Raw genomic sequence first — 18,075 nt, forward strand, 5'->3', positions numbered from 1 at the left:
CCAAACTATTTTTCCAAACAGAAGGGAGTGGTTTTCCACTCTTTTTTTTTTTTTTTTCTTTTTTTTTTTTTTTTTTGGAGACAGAGAGACAGAGCCTTGCTCTGTCCCCCAGGCTGGAGTGTAGTGGCACGATCTTGGCTCACTGCAACCTCTGCTCCTGGGTTCAAGTGATTCTCCTGCCTCAGCCTCCTGAGTAGCTGGGATTACAGGCACCTGCCACCCAGCTAATTTTTGTATTTTTAGCAGAGACAGGGTTTCGCCATGTTGGCCAAGCTGGTCTCAAAACTCCTGACCTCAGGTGATGTGCCCACCTCGGCCTCCCAAAGTGCTAGGATTACAGGCGTGAGCCACCGTGCCGGCCCACTCTCTACAGAAGGGTAAAATATTTTCACCTTTCACCTTTTCAGCCAATAGAAAACAATGGCTGCCAAAAACTGGTTTCCCCTTGTAACTCTTGACCAAACTGCCTTCCTCTGCTGACAAATTCCTTTTAAACAAAATATCTTAAGCTGCAAAGGTAAATAGATGGGATCGGAATATTGTTATCTAAAGTTCCCGGATATAGCCTGCTTACACAGATAGACGCTGGCTCCACAGATGTTGCCCACAGGAATGTTTATACAGATAGTGCACACATAGATGTTTCTCACAGACAGATGTACACAAACACAGATGCTACTCACATAGACAGATGTCCACCAGGAACACAATATATACCAACAGTTCCCTCAGGGTGGTCTTGACATAAAGTTCCCGGTTCTCAGCTGTGTTCTCAGTCAGGGTTGTTCCCCAAAGTCCTAAGGGGCATGGGAGAGATGCCAGGGATGCTCAGTGACAGTGTTCCTCCCAGTCATCCCCATCCATCTGTCCCTGGACTTTAGCCCCTTTCCACCCCTGCCCTTCCTTGCCCGTCACCTTCATCCTTGGCTGAATGTGGCTACTCTACCCACACCCATGCTTGCCCTTCCCATCAACTCCCTGAGGTCGACAGGGGTGAAGGCCCTGGCTTGTAGAGAATGAAGGCATGGAAAGGAGGCACCTGTTCCAGGTGGGGTAGTCTAGGGCATCATCACATCCATGTCCTCCCTCAAACCAGCTCCCACATACTCCCTGGGTCCCCAGGTGATGACCATGCCAGGCTCCCCACAACCGGTAGACCGCTCAGCTGGCCTCTGTGTTCTGGGTCGTGCGGCACTACCACGGGAAATTCACACACCCCAAAGTGACACTGAAAGGTCACCTCTTCTTCAGATCACATTCCACCCCCACCCCCTGCCCAAAAGCTTTTGGTGACTCCTTCTCCTGATTCTAATATCCCAGGAGAACCCTCCCCCTATCTGGTACCTCTGATGCCTTGACAGATATAGAGGCAGCAGCTGGACACCCGGGTCCTGTGTGCCGTCTCCTGGGGTTCATCTTCAGGCTTCTTGGGTTGGGGCTGGAGGGGCCCCGTGCTGGAGATGGTGCAGACTCTCAGCGTCCCATGTGGGGAAGGGGGACCACTGTAGGCGGGGTTGTCCCAGGCTCCACTCCCCAGCTTTTGCAGCTCCTGCCCCTCAGGACTTTCCACAGCATTCATGGGGAATGAGGTGGGGGGCCCGGTACCCCAGGTGCCCACTTTCAGCTAGAGGAAGAAGGAGCAGAGGCGCAGCCCAGCCTAGCCAGCAGAGAGCAAAGGGAAGGGCGTCTGAGAGCAGCTGTTTCCACACAGCCTGGGCTCCTGCCTTTTGTAGGGGGATGTCTGTGCCTGCTGGGGAGGGAGCGGATGAGAGGACAGGGTGAGGAAGGACCATCAATCCTGTCAGGAGCTCTCTCTCCCTCTTGCTGCAAGCCCCAGGGGACCAGCAGAAAGGGGAGGTGAGGGAACTGGGAGGTGGGGGTCTGAAGAGGGGAGGGGAGAATAGGAGGAGGTTGTGGAGCTGGGAGTGGAAGGAGAAACGGGAGGAAGAGGCGATGCTGGGGATGAACGGGGCTGCTTGCAGATGTGCCTGGTGGAGAGATAGCCCAGAGGTCGGACAGAAGAGATGATCAAAGAGCAATGGGAGGAGCTGAGACAGGAGGGGAGCCGGGGGCCTGTGCTGTGGGTCTGAGTTCATTCCCACTAAAAGCTCCTGAAAGGGCCGACATGGATTGGGGTGGGGACCAAGGCCGGGAGGAAAGCTGAAGAGCGCTGTCCCCCTCCCAGGCTCTGCCCACCTCCCAGGCTCAGCCAATGGGTCTGAGGCTCCTGTCCTGTCTCACCTTGAGCTGTCCCCTGGTGGAGTAGAGACGGGCAGCTCCCCTCCCTCACTTCAACCTCTCAGCTGTGGGGAAAGGACAGTGGCAGGAGGAACCTCAGTCTCACATACTTCAGGGCACTGAGTGGGCAGGGGAGAGGACCACAGAGTCCTAGGTTGTCTATATTCCTTGTTCTGAGGCTTGCCTTTCCATGGCTTATAGGTGAGATACACCAAGAGAGGGGGTTCCTTAAGGGTGTGGGGCTCAGTATGGGAAAAAGGCTAAGACCTGGTTGGGAGGCTGGATCAGAGAACAAAAGACAAGGACAGTATGATGTGGGACTAAAGGGGAGTGGATATCTGGACCCAGCTGAGCTGGAACCTTTTCCCATGGCTCTGCTTAGTCCTGGGCCTAGAATTGTAAGCTTGAGCACAAAGTGGAACTATGCGTGATATCAGGATTAATCTGCTTTCTTTATAACTGCAGGTCTCTGAATTAAAACTGTGGCATGGGCCCCCAAGCACATCCCTGCCTATGCCCTGCTCCAGCTTCTGATCACCTGCCCCAGCTTCTCTATAGGCATGCATGATGCCCCAGAATGGGGCTGGTCCCACAGGTGGTGGTGGTCACCCTGCAGTTTCTCCTCTTTGAGGCTAGAGGAGAGACTTTCCTCTCCTAACTCCTGGCTCCCCACCCAGGGCTACTCACTGGCCTGAAGCCCACCTTCACATTCAGCAAAACATCAGCCTTGTCAAAATAATCAGTCTTGAGTGTCCCTATAAAGAGATCTTGGCTGGGTGTGGTTGCCCACACCTGTAATTCCAGCACTTTGGGAGGCCAGGGCAGGAGGATCACTTGAGCTCAGGAGTTCAAGACCAGCCTGGGCAACATGGTGAAACACCGCCTCTACAAAAAACAACAACAACAAAAATTAGCCAGGCATGGGGTGCGTGCATGTAGTCCCAGCTACTCAGGTGGCTGGGGTGGTAGAACCACTTGAGCTGGGGAGGCTGAGGCAGTGAGGCTGCAGTGAGCTGAAATCACACCACTGCACTCCAGCCTGAGCAACAGAGCAAGACCCTGTCTCAAGAAAAAAGAAAGAAAGAAAGATAACAAGTGTTGGCGAGGCTGTGGAGAAAAGGTGCCCCTTGTATGCTTGGCTATATTGTAAATTAGTACAGACATCTTGGAAAACAGGATGGAGGTTCCTCAAAAAACTAAAAATAGAATTACCATATGTTCCAGGAACCTCAAAGGAATTGAAATCAGTGTGTTGAATAGATGTCTCCTTTCCCATGTCCATTGCAGGATTATTAACAATAGCCAAGATATGGAAACAATCTAAGTATCCATCAACAGACGAACCGATTTAAAAGATGTGGTATATATGCACAATATAATATATTCAGCCTTGAAAAAAAAACACAGAAAATTCTGTCATTTACGACCACATAGATAAACCTAGAGAACATTATGTTAAGTGAAATAAGCCAGGCATAATGAGAGAGATGCCCTATGCTCTCACTTATATATGGAATCTAAAAAAATTGAACTCGTAGAAGTAGAGAGTAGAATGGTGATTACCAGAGGCTGGGGGCGAGGGGTGGGTGAGAGGGGAAGAGAGTGGTCGATGGATAAAAGCTTTCAGTCAGGCAAGAGAAATATGTTCTGTTGTTCTGTTGCACAGTGTGGTGACTACAGTTAATAATGAGGTACTGTGTACTTCAAAATAGCTAACAGAGAGGATTTAAAATGCTCTTACTACAAAGAAATGATAAATATTTGAAGTAATGAATATGTTAATTCACCTGATTTGATCACTCCACAATGTATACATGTATAAAAATGTCACATTGTACCTCATAAGTATATAGAATTATTATTTATCAATTAAAAATAAAATAAAACTTTAAAAAATGGAGCAAATGGGCCAGGCACAGTGGCTAACACCAGCACTTTGGGAGGCCAACCTTGAGACTAGGAGTTCAAGACCAGCCTGGGCAACAAAGTGAGACCCTGTCTCTACAAAAAAATCAAAAAATTAGTTGGGCATGGTAATGCATGTTTGTGATCCCGAATACACAGGAGGCTGAGGCAGAAGGATTGCTTGAGCCCGGGAGGTCAGGGCTGCAGTGAGCCGTGTTCATGCCATTGCACTCCAGCCTTGGTGACAGAGCAAGAGCTTGTTTCAAAAAAAAAAAAAAAAAAAAAAAAAAAAGCAGCAGCAGAAAATGGAGGCATGAATAATGTGAGGTAGCATATTTTAATGGTATAGACACTAAACATTATGAAGTTTAGAGGAAAAGGCAGCTTCCTCTGGAGGAAATGAAACAGAAGCTAGATCTGGAAACGAAGAGCCCCATCAGGTTTGGATGGGAAGGTTTGGAAAGGAAGAGGTTCCTTCTAAGCATAGGAATGATAGGTGCGGTCTTGGGGCTCTGAAGATGTCTGTGATGCCCCTAGGGTTGTAGAAGACTGGCCCTTAGTGCAGTTGGGAGAAGACAGAGGAGGGGGAAGGCCTGAGGTTGCATAACGAGGGTGAGGACCTCCTGGTGGTCCCTATTGCCGCCGAGGACTGTGGTGTGCGTGAATCCCTTCAGAGACCATGGAAACTACCAGCTATTCAGAGTGGTTTCAGAACAAAAGGAGGTGGCTTCTGACCAAGTCAGTGGGAAGGAAATAACAAAATAAGAAGAAAAGGAAGGGTTCTTTTTCATTTGGGGCACTCATCCATGCTAATTTTTCATCCATAAAGAAACGAGTAGTCAATCCTTTCATGCTTCCTGTACTAAAAGGTGATTGAATTTTATTAATTCATAGCCTATGTTTAAGGGAAATATATTATTCTGAGATTTTTATTTGTAGTTTAAAAGTTTCTTGGTGGGTTGGAGATTTAAGGTAGTCCCAGGCTTCTTTTAGATTTTTCCTCCTTATTATAGTTTGTATAAATATTGATCCTACCTAGATTTAAGCTATGGGTAGGACAGAACACAGCATTCCAGAAAAACCTCATTTCCATTGCTGAATGGCTATTGGCATACACAAACCTGGCATGTGGTTGAGGAGAAGGGATGCAGCTGATGTGAGAAAATCTTGAGAAGAGAGCCATAATCCCCCTTCCAATTCACTTGAGGTTTTGAAGTATGAGGAAAGATGAAAAGAATTTCATGTGGGTAGGCCTGGCTGAAGAGCTAAAGAGTGCAGGTGCATGTGTGTGGGATGGAGTCCTGACAGCCATGTGCAGATAGTTGAAGGCATAAGCTCCAAAGAAGGAGAGGGATTGTGAAGGTGCTCTTTAGGGGATTATCTAAGGGTAATGAATGAACCAAAGGGGAAAAAAATGTTTCATCAGAACTTTCATAATGGGTAAGATGTAAGAGGCTATAAAACAACCTCCCATGAGAGGTGGTGAAATTCCCATCCCTTGAGTCATTTGGAGGAGACCTAGAAAGTTTTGGAAGTATACAACACTGCCCTGGTGGGGGAATATAGATTTGGCAACCAAGACCATCCTCTATCCTGGTGTTTTACAGCTCAATTTCCAAGATGAGTCAATTGATAAACAATAAATTTGGAAACTCTCCAGAAAAAAAAAGGAAAAAGGAGGAGGAACTGTGCCAGAATCAACCACCTTATGTTAGATAAGCTGATGATAAAGGAAAAGGGAGCCACTACCTCTCACCTACAAGCCTTTTAAATAATTGCAAAAAGACCCCTGCCTTGCATAACTGGACCTTAGGATAGGGTTGATGAACAGGAAGCTAACAGTATGGTCCAGAGAAGCAGGAAAAGCAACAGGAGATGGTATATGATTCCCATTGGGTAATTTTGAATTCTGGAGGAGGCTTGTGATCAGCGGGGGTTTGACTGTGCTAAAGGAGGGTCATTATGTGACAAGTCTTACATCTCTGATTGTTCAAGGCCACCAGTGGATTGCTTTATTCACCTTTGGTCACCTACCTGGGCAAAATCTGATTGCTTTCTCCTGCTTAGTGTTAAGCATTCCCCATGTGTGTGGATCAACCCATATTGGCCCCAGGAGCACAGTTTATGCAACACGGCTTGAGAAATTTTCTCAAAAAGTTCTCTGCATTCTTATGATGTTTAAACTTGCTCAAGAAATTGCAAGTGTGGTAATCAAGTGGCATCTCCTGATTATCTTGTGTCCAGTACCTTTCTCCATGTCCTCAAGCTCCTACTGGCACTTGACTTTTCCTCTTGTCGATGCCATCGACAAACCAGTGTCAGCCGGGCACGGTGGCTAATGCCTGTAATCCCAACACTTTGGGAGACTGAGGTGGGTGGATCACTTGAAGTCAGGAGTTCGAGACCAGCCTGCCCAACATGGTGAAACACTGTCTCTACTAAAAATACAAAAATTAGCCGGGCATGGTGGCATGTGCCTGTAATTCCAGCTACTCGGGAGGCTGAGGCAGGAGAATCACTTGTACCTGGGAGGCGGAGGTTGCAGTGAACCGAGATCACGCCACTGCACTCCAGCCTGGGCAACAGAGCAAGACTCTGTCTCAAACAAACAGAAAATGTGAATAAAGTCCCTGGGTTTAGCAGTTGGCTCAGCAACTTACTATTATATGGTTCTGAACAAGTCACTTTTGAGACTCAGTTTACCTATCTGCAAATCTCCAAAGTGTTGATAGCAATTCTTGCCCTGCTGACTTTAAGGACTGTTTTAGGATTTAGATAATAGAATATAGAAGTCTTTATAAACTGTGTACTTTGAAGCACAAAACAAATTTAGTTCTCTTGCTATTGCGTCCGTGCTTGTACATTCCACTCATATACAGCAATTCGTGGGTAATGTAGATACCTTCAGCTAGGACTTTGACATTGTTTCTGAGTGACATGGGTCCCAGAACTCTCTGTGTCTACACTATTTCAAGCAGCTGACACCAGTAGAATGGAGTGATACCATTTGGCCTGGAGAGAATTCCAAAGGTAATCTTTGAGTGACAGCACCTATTAGATAAGTTTTATAACCACATGACAAGCCTTGTGGCCCATCAAAGCCAGAAGCACCTCTTCATCAGGAAGTTTTTTTTTTGAGACGGAGTCTCGCTCTCTCGCCCCAGGCTGGAGTGCAGTGGCGTGATCTCGGCTCACTGCAACCTCCGCCTCCTGGGTTCACGCCATTCTCCTGCCTCAGCTGGGACTACAGGCGCCCACCACCACGCCCAGCTAATTTTTTTTTGTATTTTTAGTAGAGACGGGGTTTCACCCTGTTGTTAGCCAGGATGGTCTTGATCTCCTGACCTTGTGATCTGCCCACCTCGGCTTCCCAGAGTGCTGGGATTACAGGCGTGAGCCACCGCGCCCGTCTTCATCAGGAAGGAAGCTTTTTAACCCACTTGGCGAATTGGTCCCATGGCTTCGCTGGGATGTGGTTTTTGGTAATATGCCATCCAAGTGTAGACACTGGGGTGAGGATTACCCCATTTCTGCCACCAGTGAGCTCCCTTTTCACAGCATGCCCATCCCAACAAGCTTCTTCAGTGACCCCCAGATCTACTGTACTCCAATGAAGAGCCAGAAATAGCAAAGTCTATAGGAAGGAAACTTGTGGCCCACGACCTTGTAAGTTCTCCTGAAGGAACCCCTGGGGAAAGTCGCCTTCCATATTCCAGACAAAAGAATCTTGGTTGGCCGGGCATGGTGGCTCACACCTGTAATCCCAGCACTTTGGGAGGCTGAGGCAGGCAGATCACAAGGTCAGAAGATCGAGACCATCCTGGCTAACATGGTGAAACCCTGCCTCTACTAAAAATACAAAAAAATTAGCCCGGCATGGTGGCAGGCTCCTGTAGTCCCAGAAACTCGGGAGGCTGAGGCAGGAGAATGGCGTGAACCTGGGAGGTGGAGCTTGCAGTGAGCCGAGATTGTGCCACTGCACTCCAGCCTGGGCGACAGAGTCAGACTCCGTCTCAAAAAAAAAAAAAAATCTTGGGGTGATTCACATTCCAAGTTTTACAGGGAGAGGCAAGCTTCAAACCACCTTCTGTATACTACATACTGATTCTTAACCATTTCCACCTCAGTAAGTGTAAACCGTAGGACACAGTCCATAAATAACCATGGCTCAATATGACAATGATTAATGGAAGACATTGGGAATCACGTACCTATAAGAAAGCATCCTGGGCATGAGACCTTAAACTTCATCAATATCCCGCTAGTCATCTGTGTGGGAAAAATAGTAAAATTTGTTTTTTGTTTGTTTTTTGAGACAGAGTCTCACTCTGTTGCCCAGGCTGGAGTGTAGAGGTGCAATTGCAGCTCACTGCAACCTTAACATCCCAGGCTTAAGCAATCCTCCCATCTCAGCCTCCCAGATAGCTACAACTACAGGGCATACCACCACACCCGGCTAATTTTTGTATTTTTTGTAGAGACATGTTGCCCAGGCTGATCTCAAACTCCTGGCCTCAAGTGATCCTCCCGCCCTCAAGTGATCCTCCCATCTCAGTCTCCCAAAGTGCTTGGATTACAGGCGTTAGCCACCGCACCCGGCCCCATGTCTTTAAAGAGATCCTTTTTGGGGCCAGGTGTGGTGGCTCACACCTGCAATCCCAGCACTTTGGGAGGCCAAGGTGGGCTGGATCACCTTTGGGAGTTCGAGACCAGCCTGACCAACATGGAGTAATCCCGTCTCTACTAAAAATACAAAATTATCCAGGTGTGGTGGCACACGCCTGTAATCCCAGCTAGTCAGGAGGCTGAGGCAGAAGAATAGCTTGAACCCGGGAGGCGGAGGTTGTGGTGAGCCGAGATCGCACCATTTTACTCCAGCCTGGGCAACAAGAGTAAAACTCTGTCTCAAAAAAATAAAAAAGTTCAAGGAGGGTTCTGATCAATGAAAAGCTTTTGGATGTTTAGACTAGAAGATCTCAGGTGACCTTGGAAAGTAAGAAGGCTTTTGATGCCTACAGATTTGGGGGAATGAAGGTGTACGGCTTCAAGGATAAGTGGTGAGGCAATGAAAAAAGTGGCTCAAAAAAAAAAAAAAAAAGAAATTACAACAACAAAAAAAAACTGGCTCCATTTAACAACACTAGTAATTTATTAAAGATTTGTTGAGTACCTACTGTGTGACCTTCCTTCATATCGGTTTGGGGATATCCTAAGAAACGGAAACAACCATCCTCATCTTCACGTACTAAAAGCCTCACCCACTTCTTCTTATGGTGCTGATTTTAAAACAGCTTTATTGAGATAGAATCATGTGCCATAAAATTCACCCACTTAAAACAGACAATTCAATGGTTGTAGTACATTCACAGATGTGTGTGACTATGGTGCTATTTTTTTTTTTTTTTTAGACAGACTTTTGCTCTTTTGCCCAGGCTGGTGTGAAGTGGCACAATCTCGGCTCACTGCAACCTCCGCCTCCCGGGTTGAAGTGATTCTCCTGCCTCAGCCTCCCGAGTAGCTGGGATTATAGGCGCTCACCACCATGCCTGGCTAATTTTTGTATTTTTAGTAGAGACAGGGTTTCGCCATGTGGCCAGGCTGGTCTCGAACTTCTGACCTCAGGTGATCCACCCGCCTCGGCCTCCCAAAATGCTAGGATTACAGGCGTGAGCCACTGTGCTCAGCCGACTATGGTGCTAATTTTAAAGGAGGAAAGTTTGGGAATTAAGTTTGGAAGTCAGGATTTTTGTAATTTATGCTGTAAATGAGAGAGGGAGAGGACTCCAACCAGCAGAACAAATTCTCCACTCCTACCCTCACCAGCGGAATCACAGGACCCAGCAGGAGGCCACAAAGGTGCTTTACCTACCACGGCCACTGGGTGGCAGCAGGACCCTGGCCCCATGTATGTCAATATGGAGATTCTAGATGTAAAAGAGCAGATAATCCAGTTTGGAGGGGCTGAGCCCTCAGAGGGGCCTCAATCTAGAGACCACTTCTCCCCACAGCTTCTTCCTATACCTTACCTTTTTTTTCCCCCCTCTGGATAACTCTGCAGGTTCAGATCTGGGCCTGCTAACAGGTCCTAAACCCATAGGGCTTTATCATTCTAGAGGTCTAGTAATGGCCCCTATTAAACTGGCTCCTCTGAGAAGCAGACACCAAGGCTGGGCAACTATGTGTGGTTTTTCGTGGGGGAAACATCTGTGAGAGAAAACAGGGAGCTGAGTGAGGCTGAGAGCGCTGTCAGAGAGTGAGGAAAGTCCTGCCTGAGTGAAGGAGATAGGGTAGGAAGATTGGGAGGGCAGCCGTGGCGTAGTCGAAGAGAGGTTCAGTGAAACCTTCTGGGAGCTGCAATAGGCCATCAGGAGTTCTGTGTCCCCCAGGAATGGGCTTGCCTTCGCATCACTGCTACACTCAACTACTGGCGAGGCTGCTCTGGGTGGGAGCAGGCCTGGGGCAATGTGGCCCAGGTGAATGTCTTGGTCAGCTGCCCTACCTGTAGTCTGCGGTCTCTGAGGCCCATTCGCACTGCCTCCATGCCTTCCTTTGGAGAAGGGACAGCCTCAGCCCTCCGGGGTTTCTGCCAAGTGCCACATCTGCTCCCCACCTCTCAGGGAGACAACTGAACCCTCACCTGTCACCTCATGTGCTGATTTCACTTCCCAATTTCATTTCCTTCTCCCCATGCCCCTACCCTCCATCATGGCTCCTGCCATGCCCTGAATGAGACTCTGTGCCTGCTCCTGGATGCATTCAGGCACACTCACCCTCCCAAGCAAGCCCTACATTTCCATGCCTCCGCCTTTGGCTGCTTCTTGCTTAGAAGCCCTAAAACATGAAGGAGGTAATGGGATTACCTGAGTATTGGCTTCAGCCCAGATCCCAGGTGTCAGCCTGCCCTGGCTGGAAGCTAGCTGGCCAGCACCAGGCCCCATCCCTTTCCTGGGGTCCCTTTTTCTCAAGTGACCATCTATCCTCTGGTGCCAGAGTTGGTGGTGAGGTCCTAGACTCAGCTGAGCCTCATAGACCTCCCTGAACTATGCGATATGCAGCCATAGCTTTGCCAGGTGGCTTACAGAGCCAAGCAGCTCTTGGGGATCAGAAAAGAGACATTGACACTTGTCTGGAGAAAGCAGAGGTTTGGTAAAGTGAATGTTAGGGGGAAAGAATGATGGGTTCTTGGCATGTCCTGGGGAACGACAGGGTTCACAGCCCCCTTTGGGGTTCTGTGGTTGCTGTTGAGGCTGCAGGAACTGAGGTAGGGCTGAGGGGCCTGCGGTGCATGGGGCTCCAGGCTTGGCTCCTCCATCTCCCTGGCTGGTCCTCAACTGCAGGCTTAGGAAGGGTGGGATAAAGGTAGCTGGCTTTCTGGGCTGCTGCCTGAAAGGAGGACAAGGGGACACCAAATATTCTGCAAGAACATATCTGGGCCAGATGACATTGCAAATCCAGAGTCCCTTAGGACATGAGAAGGGAATAACTCTGGCCTTTAAAAGGGAATCCAGCCAACCCTGGGTGTGGGAGGAGCAGAATAACAGCATGGAAATTCACCTTGATGACGTTAATTTACACCTTAGATGCTGAAGGTAAAGCTGAGGGCTAGCATGGGATTTTCCTTATCTCTCTTGGGTAGGGAGAAATGGGGAAGAAAGGTGGAGTTGTGGGCTGGAGTAGAAAGATGAAGCTTTTAGCTGACCTGGGGAGCCTTCCAGAATGTAACTTGCCCAGGGGCCAGGCCTCCTAGGTACTAGTGCTTATGCAGCAGGGAATGTGATCATGGGGGAAGTGGTGAGTGGTGGCAGGGCAAGGGAGAAGCAGCGCCCAGCAAGTGTCCTTCTGACTTTCTGCTCAGCATGTTTGTTCTGTGGCTGGAAAGAACGAGTTACTAGACAAAATATATGAAGTACCTAGTACGCACCTAGCAGATGTTAGGTACAGACAAATCCCCATCACATCCCCCACCTCAGCACTCCCAGGCTGGTACAACTTTGCTGAGCCTTGCAAAATACAGGTAAATATGTGGGCAAATATTAGTAGATTGTCAAAGCACCTAGCACAGTGCACATAAATAGACGCTTAAAAAAAATAAAAAGAAATTTAAAAAAAAACACTAAATGACTCTGTCACCAGCCCATTCTCTTCCCCTACCCGATTCTAGGGGCACCTCTTAGGAAGGGCACCCCTCTCTCTTCCCTGAACTCCGACCCTGTTTAATATAGTATGTTTACACTCTGCCTTCATCAGATGCTAGCCTGCCCAGTTTGCTATTGTGCTTTGTCCTGTTTCTCTTAGAAATCTGTAAGCTCCCCAGGGGTGGGAGCAGAACTTTGGCTCCATTCTCCCCCACACAGAGCAGAGAATTGACTTTCCGCTGGGCACAGGGGAGGCTCAGTCAACACTCTATCCCCATGTGGCTACGTTGGCTTAGAGGCACAGAATGAGAGAGAAGCAGGCTCTTGGCTGAGGAAAAGCCCTGGGCGAGCACTGAGGGAAGCTTGGCCTCAGACATAGCCAGCTGCCCTCTGGACCTCGCAGCCCTGCTGTGCCCAGCTCAGCTGCTGTGTCAGTGCAAAGCCAGGGTGACATCAGCTGTGGGAGAGGTTACTGTCAGGCAAAGGGAAGGCCAGGAGAGAGATGGCTGGCTGGGGCACGAGGCTAGATGGACTCAGGAAACAGTTCCCTTGTAGGGGAAGCAGCAGCTTGGGAGGGGCAGTTGGGAGGAGAGAAGCAAAAGGTGTGAAGGGCCAGGAATGGCCAGGGCCTGTCTGTTCCTTTCACCTACAGCAGGGAGAGAGGCATGGGTTCAGAACTCTGGAAGAGAGTGTGACCTTCCTGGGAGCACTCTTAGCAACTGCAGGAAGCAAATGGGGGTTTACCTCTCTACAACCAGGAAGGCAACACGGGAACCGGGCACGGTGGCTCATGCCTGTAATCCTAAAACTTTGGGAGGCTGAGGTGGCTAGATCATGAGGTCAGGAGTTCGAGACCAGCCTGGCCAACATGGTGAAACCCCATCTCTACTAAAAATACAAAAATTAGCCAGGCGGGGTGGCGTGCACCTGTAATCCCAGCTACCTGGGAGGCTGAGGCAGGAGAATTGCTTGAACCTGGGAGGCGGAAGTTGCAGTGAGCCGACTGTACCACTGCACTCCAACCTGACAACAGAGCAAGACTCCGTCTCAAAAAAAAGAAGAAAGAAAGAAGAAAACGCGGGGGCAAGCTGCTCTTCTCTCTTTACTTTGGCTCAGAAGCTGAGTCAGGGCAAGAGAGACTTTCCCTTCAGCTTGTTTATTTGTTGTTGGAGGCCCTGGGCCTGTGTTTGCTTTTCCTCTCCATGTGTTCATCCTAGATGGCTTGCTCAGAATGGGGTAGCCTTCCAGGCTGGGGAAAGATCCCCTATGGGCCTCCAGAGGAGGGAGGGAGTAGTCTGTGGCCTGGGAAAAGGCATCTTTGTAAGGTCAGACCACTGCAGAAATCTCTGGCCCTGGTCCTGGTCCTAAGACATTTGTCCCCAGGCCTCATCTGCCGGGACTGTCGGTACCCATCTCACACATTCTGCCCCTGAGACATAAACTGCTTCCAGTCACACGCACTATCTGATCTGAGGACCTACCCAGGGCCCCGGGGATAGATAATAATAAGTTGGTGGAGGCCTGTCAGCCAGTACGCATACCTGTGTGTGCAGACATTCCCGTGTGTGAGCACACACAGAAAGGGCTGGAGTGAGAGGAAGACCATGGCTCTGTGGATAGTGTGGAGAGACAGATGTCTGCCAACAGAGGGAGGTGTGGGGCTAGTGCACTGGCCTCTTCTCTACCGGGGAAAGACGTGCTGCACCATCTATCTAGCCAGGGGCCCATGAGGAGCCATATTCGAGGGTCCTTGTTCATAGAATATCAGTTCAGTCTTTCCCTCCTCTAGGTCTCTGAACTTGCCAACTGCCCTTCTCCACACTCACCCTTAACGGTCCCTTCGGATTTAGCACCACCGTCTCCTCCAGGAAGTCTTCTCTCATTCTCCGGAGCTGGTCTGGAGTGTACCTTTCCTCTGGAGCCTATAGCTCAATCATCTAGAGTTATAAAGATCTCCAGCCAGGTGCAGTGGCTGACGCCTGTAATCACAGCACTTTCGGAGGACAAGGCAGGTGGATCACTTGAGGTCAGGAGTTTGAGACCAGCATGGCCAACATGGCAAAATCTCATCTCTACTAAAAATACAAGAATTAGCCGGGTGTGGTGGTGCACGCCTGTAATCCCAGCTCCTTGGGAGCCTGAGGTAGGAGAATTGCTTGAACCCCAGAGGTGGAGGTTGCAGTGAGCTGAGATCGTGCCACTGCACTCCAGCTTGGGCAACAGAGCAAGACTCCACCCCCATCCCCCGGGTTCAAGCGATTGTCCTGCCTCAGCCTGCCTCAGCCTCCCAAGCAGCTAGGATTATAGGTGCCCGCCACCACCCCTGGCTAATTTTTTGTATTTTTAGTAGAGACAGCATTTCACCATGTTGCCCAGGCTGATCTGGAACTCCTGACCGCACACGATCCACCCACCTCGGCCTCCCAAAAGTGCTAGCATTACAGGCGTGAGCCACCATGCCCAGCCTTTAGTTTAGTTTTGTTTTTTTTTATACTTTTCTTATTGAGATATAATTTATATACCATAGAATTCATCCATTTAAATCATACAATTTAATGGCTTTTAGTATATTCACAGGTTGTGCATCCATCACCACAATCCATTTTAGAACAGTTTTATTACTCCAAAAATAAACCCTGCATTCCTTAGCCATCACCCCCCAACATCCTCCATCCTCCTTCCAAGCCCTGGGCAACCACCAATCTACTTTCTGTCTCTATAAATTTGCCAGTTCTGGACATTTCATATAAATGGAAGCAAACAACATGTGAGACTTTGTGACTGGCTGCTTTCACTTAGCATTCTATTTTTAAGGCTCATTATGTTATAGTACTTAGCAGTACTTCATTCTTTTTTATTCTCAAATGGTATTCCACTGTGTGGGTATCCCATATCTTATTATTAGAGACAGGTTCTCACTCTGTCACCCAGGCTGGAGTGCAGTGGCACAATCATAGCTCACTGTAACCTCAAACTCCTGGGCTCAAGTGATCCTCCTACCTCAGCCTCCAGAGTAGCTAGGACAACAGGCACACACAGCCATGCCTGGCTAATTTTTATTTTTTTATTTTCATTTTATGTATTTATTTTCTTTCTTTTTTGTTGTTGTTGTTTTGAGATAGGGTCTCACTTTGTTACCCAGGCTGGAGGGCAGTGGCATGGTGACAGCTGAGCAGCCTTGACTTCCTGGCTCAAGTGATCCTCCTGCCTCAAGTGATCCTCCTGCCTCAGCCTCCCAAGTAGCTGGGACTAAAAACACGTGTCACCATGCCTGGCTGACATTTTTTTTCTTAAAACAGGGTATCACTCTGTTGCCCAGGCTGGAGTGCATTGGCGTAATAATAGCTCACTGCAGCCTCCCGTCCTGGACTCAAGCAGTCCTCTGGCCTCGGCATCCTGAGTAGCTGGGACTACAGGCTTGTGCCACCAGGCCCAGCTAAGTTTTAAAAAATGATTTTTAGTATAGACGAGGTCTTGCTATGTTGCTCAGGCTGTATTTTTATTGTTGAGACAAGGTCTCACTATGTTGCCATGATCCCCCCACCTCCACTTCCCAAAGTGCTCATCTTATCTGTTCATTAGTCAGTTGACAGACATTTAGGTTGTTTCCACTTTTTGACCATTATGAATAATACTCCAGTGAATATTCATGTATACATTTGCGTGGGCATATGTTTTCATTTCTGTTGGGTTTATATCTAGGAGTGGAATTGCCGGATCATGGGTAATATTTTGACAGGCAGAGTTCAGGGGGAGAAAAACTTGGGAAAATGAAGCATGTTTAGAAATCAGCAAGAGTGCAGGGGTTTTTTGGAGTTTTATTTTATATTCTGTTGACAAATGTGCAGTTTGATGAAGGTACAAGTTATACTAAGTGGGAAGTGAGAATTAAGGCTGGAATAGGGTGTTCAGAGTAAAATCATGAAGCACTTGAATACAAAAATTAAGGAGCTTGGCTGTAAACAAAATAATAAAAAAATCACAATTTTTTTTTTTTTTTTTTTTTTTTTTTGAGAAGGAGTCTTGCTCTGTCACCCTGGCTGGAGGGCAGTGGCGTGATCTCAGCTCACTGCAACTTTCGCCTCCCGGGTTCAAGCGATTCTCCTGCTTCAGCCTCCCAAGTAGCTGGGACTACAGGCACTTCCCACCATGCCCAGCTGATTTTTGTATTTTTAGTAGAGATGGGATTTCACTTTGTTGGCCAAGCTGGTCGCAAACTTTTTGCTGTCATAATTGTTGAAACTATTGTTCCTTTTGCTGAGGTAGGGCCCCCAGACCAAAAAAATAAATCTTAGAATCCAAATCAGTGTGTTGGTTTGACCACTGTCACTTGAGAACCACAGTGTGACCAGGGCCTCAGGAGTAGAGGTAATCTCTGCTCGAAAAAGAGATAGAATGAAAATATTCTCCGGGCCAGGCGTGGTGGCTCACGCCTGTAATCCCAGCACTTTGGGAGGCCAAGGCATGTGGATCACCTGGGGTCAGGAGTTCAAGACCAGCCTGGCCAACATGGTGAAACCCCGTCTCTACCAAAAATACAAAAAATTAGCTGAGTGTGGTGGCACATGCCTGTAATCCCAGCTACTTGGGAGGCTGAGGCAGGAGAATTGCTTGAACCCGGGATGCAGAGGTTGCAGTGAAGTGAGATCACACCAGTGCACTCCAGCCTGGGGGAGAGAGCGAGACTTCCTCTCAAAAAAACAAAAAACAAAAGAATTAAGCAAATTAGACATTGCAGAGAGAACCTGAAGGGGGTCAGACCACATACAGATTTCTGTGCCACACGCCAAGTACTTCTGAGGCATGACTGGATGAGCTGTCCACATCTGAAATCATCCAATCTTGTTCAGAACTTTCACACCAGACAGGGAGCCAGGACTGGAATGCAGTCTCCTGGTCACTGGCCAGAGAGTTGGCCTGACCCTGAGACCAGTGGCCAACAATGGAGCTGCTTAGTCTTCCTCCCAGGAAATCCCAGGTGCTTCTCCTCCTGGGAAGTGAATCATTGGCGCAGCACTCCGTATTTTCTCCTCTTCCCAGAGGAAGGATCCTAGGGCAGTATTTGGGGGAGACATGGGCATGGAAGTAGACCGGGTGAATGCATAGCCTGCCTGGTTCTGAGCTCTCATGGTAAGGCTCCTACAGACCCGGAAAGGATGGGGGCACAGGGACAGATCAGTAGGGTCAGAGCATCTCAGGGACCGAGGGCAATATGGTCCTGAGCAGGGATTAAGAGCTTGGGCTCTCATATGGGTTTCTGGGCTCAACTGCCAGCTCCATCACTTACTGGTTGCTGTGACCATGGGCAAGTTATTCCATCTCTCCATATCTCTTTCCTCACTTTTAAAACGGAATAATGGGGTACCCATCCCAGGGTCACAGACAGGCTTACAGAAAACGATTCTTGTGAATTGGCTTGCAGTAATAATTCAATACTTGCCAGCTATTCTTATTCCACATCCAAGCCCTTTCGCCTGCTGCTGGGTGAAAACACGTCAGTGTTTCCTGACTGTTTCCACAAAGAAGATTCCAAAATTACAACCTGCCAGTCTGAAGAATCTCCAAAACCTCCCCGCACGCATCCTGGAGGCGCGGGCTTGGGGATGACACTGCCCGCCCGGGTCCTGAACAGGATGCGTGCGCGCAGGCACACACACACCAGCCAGCCTGTGTGTGCGGCCGGAGTCCAGTGCGGTCCCGGGTGAGCAGCGCGTGGCTGGTGGGCGGGGCAGAGCCATTGTTCGCAGGCGGACCGAGCCCCCCGCGCTCGCCCGGGAGGGAGGCGGGGCTTCCCGCG

General features: G+C 48.8%; 1 protein-coding gene across 12 annotated transcripts in view; it reads right to left on the bottom strand.

Moving 5' to 3' along the window:
* PKD2L1 (polycystin 2 like 1, transient receptor potential cation channel) overlaps nt 1-18,041 on the bottom strand; it is a 57,610-nt gene extending 39,569 nt beyond the window's left edge. For 3 of the 12 annotated variants that reach the window (XR_008492075.2, XM_054436908.2, XM_054436905.2), the window contains exons 1-4: nt 17,719-18,041; nt 8,355-8,412; nt 1,345-1,454; nt 684-797 (exon numbers count right to left, since the gene is read on the bottom strand). Coding sequence is in view for 8 of the 12 variants with exons in the window: in XM_054436908.2 (XP_054292883.1) it covers nt 684-797; nt 1,345-1,454; nt 8,355-8,377 (247 nt within the window). In the remaining 4 variants the exon portion in view is untranslated. Of the gene's footprint in view, nt 1-683; nt 798-1,344; nt 1,751-2,241; nt 2,304-3,450; nt 3,628-8,354; nt 8,413-17,718 lie in introns of those variants that run through there. The other 9 variants (XR_008492074.1, XM_054436906.1, XM_054436911.2 and 6 more) reach the window with 7 other exon arrangements.
* Between the last annotated feature and the right edge of the window lie 34 nt (nt 18,042-18,075).

This window comes from Pongo pygmaeus, chromosome 8 (assembly GCF_028885625.2).
Source record: "Pongo pygmaeus isolate AG05252 chromosome 8, NHGRI_mPonPyg2-v2.0_pri, whole genome shotgun sequence".
Lineage (NCBI taxonomy): Eukaryota > Metazoa > Chordata > Mammalia > Primates > Hominidae > Pongo > Pongo pygmaeus.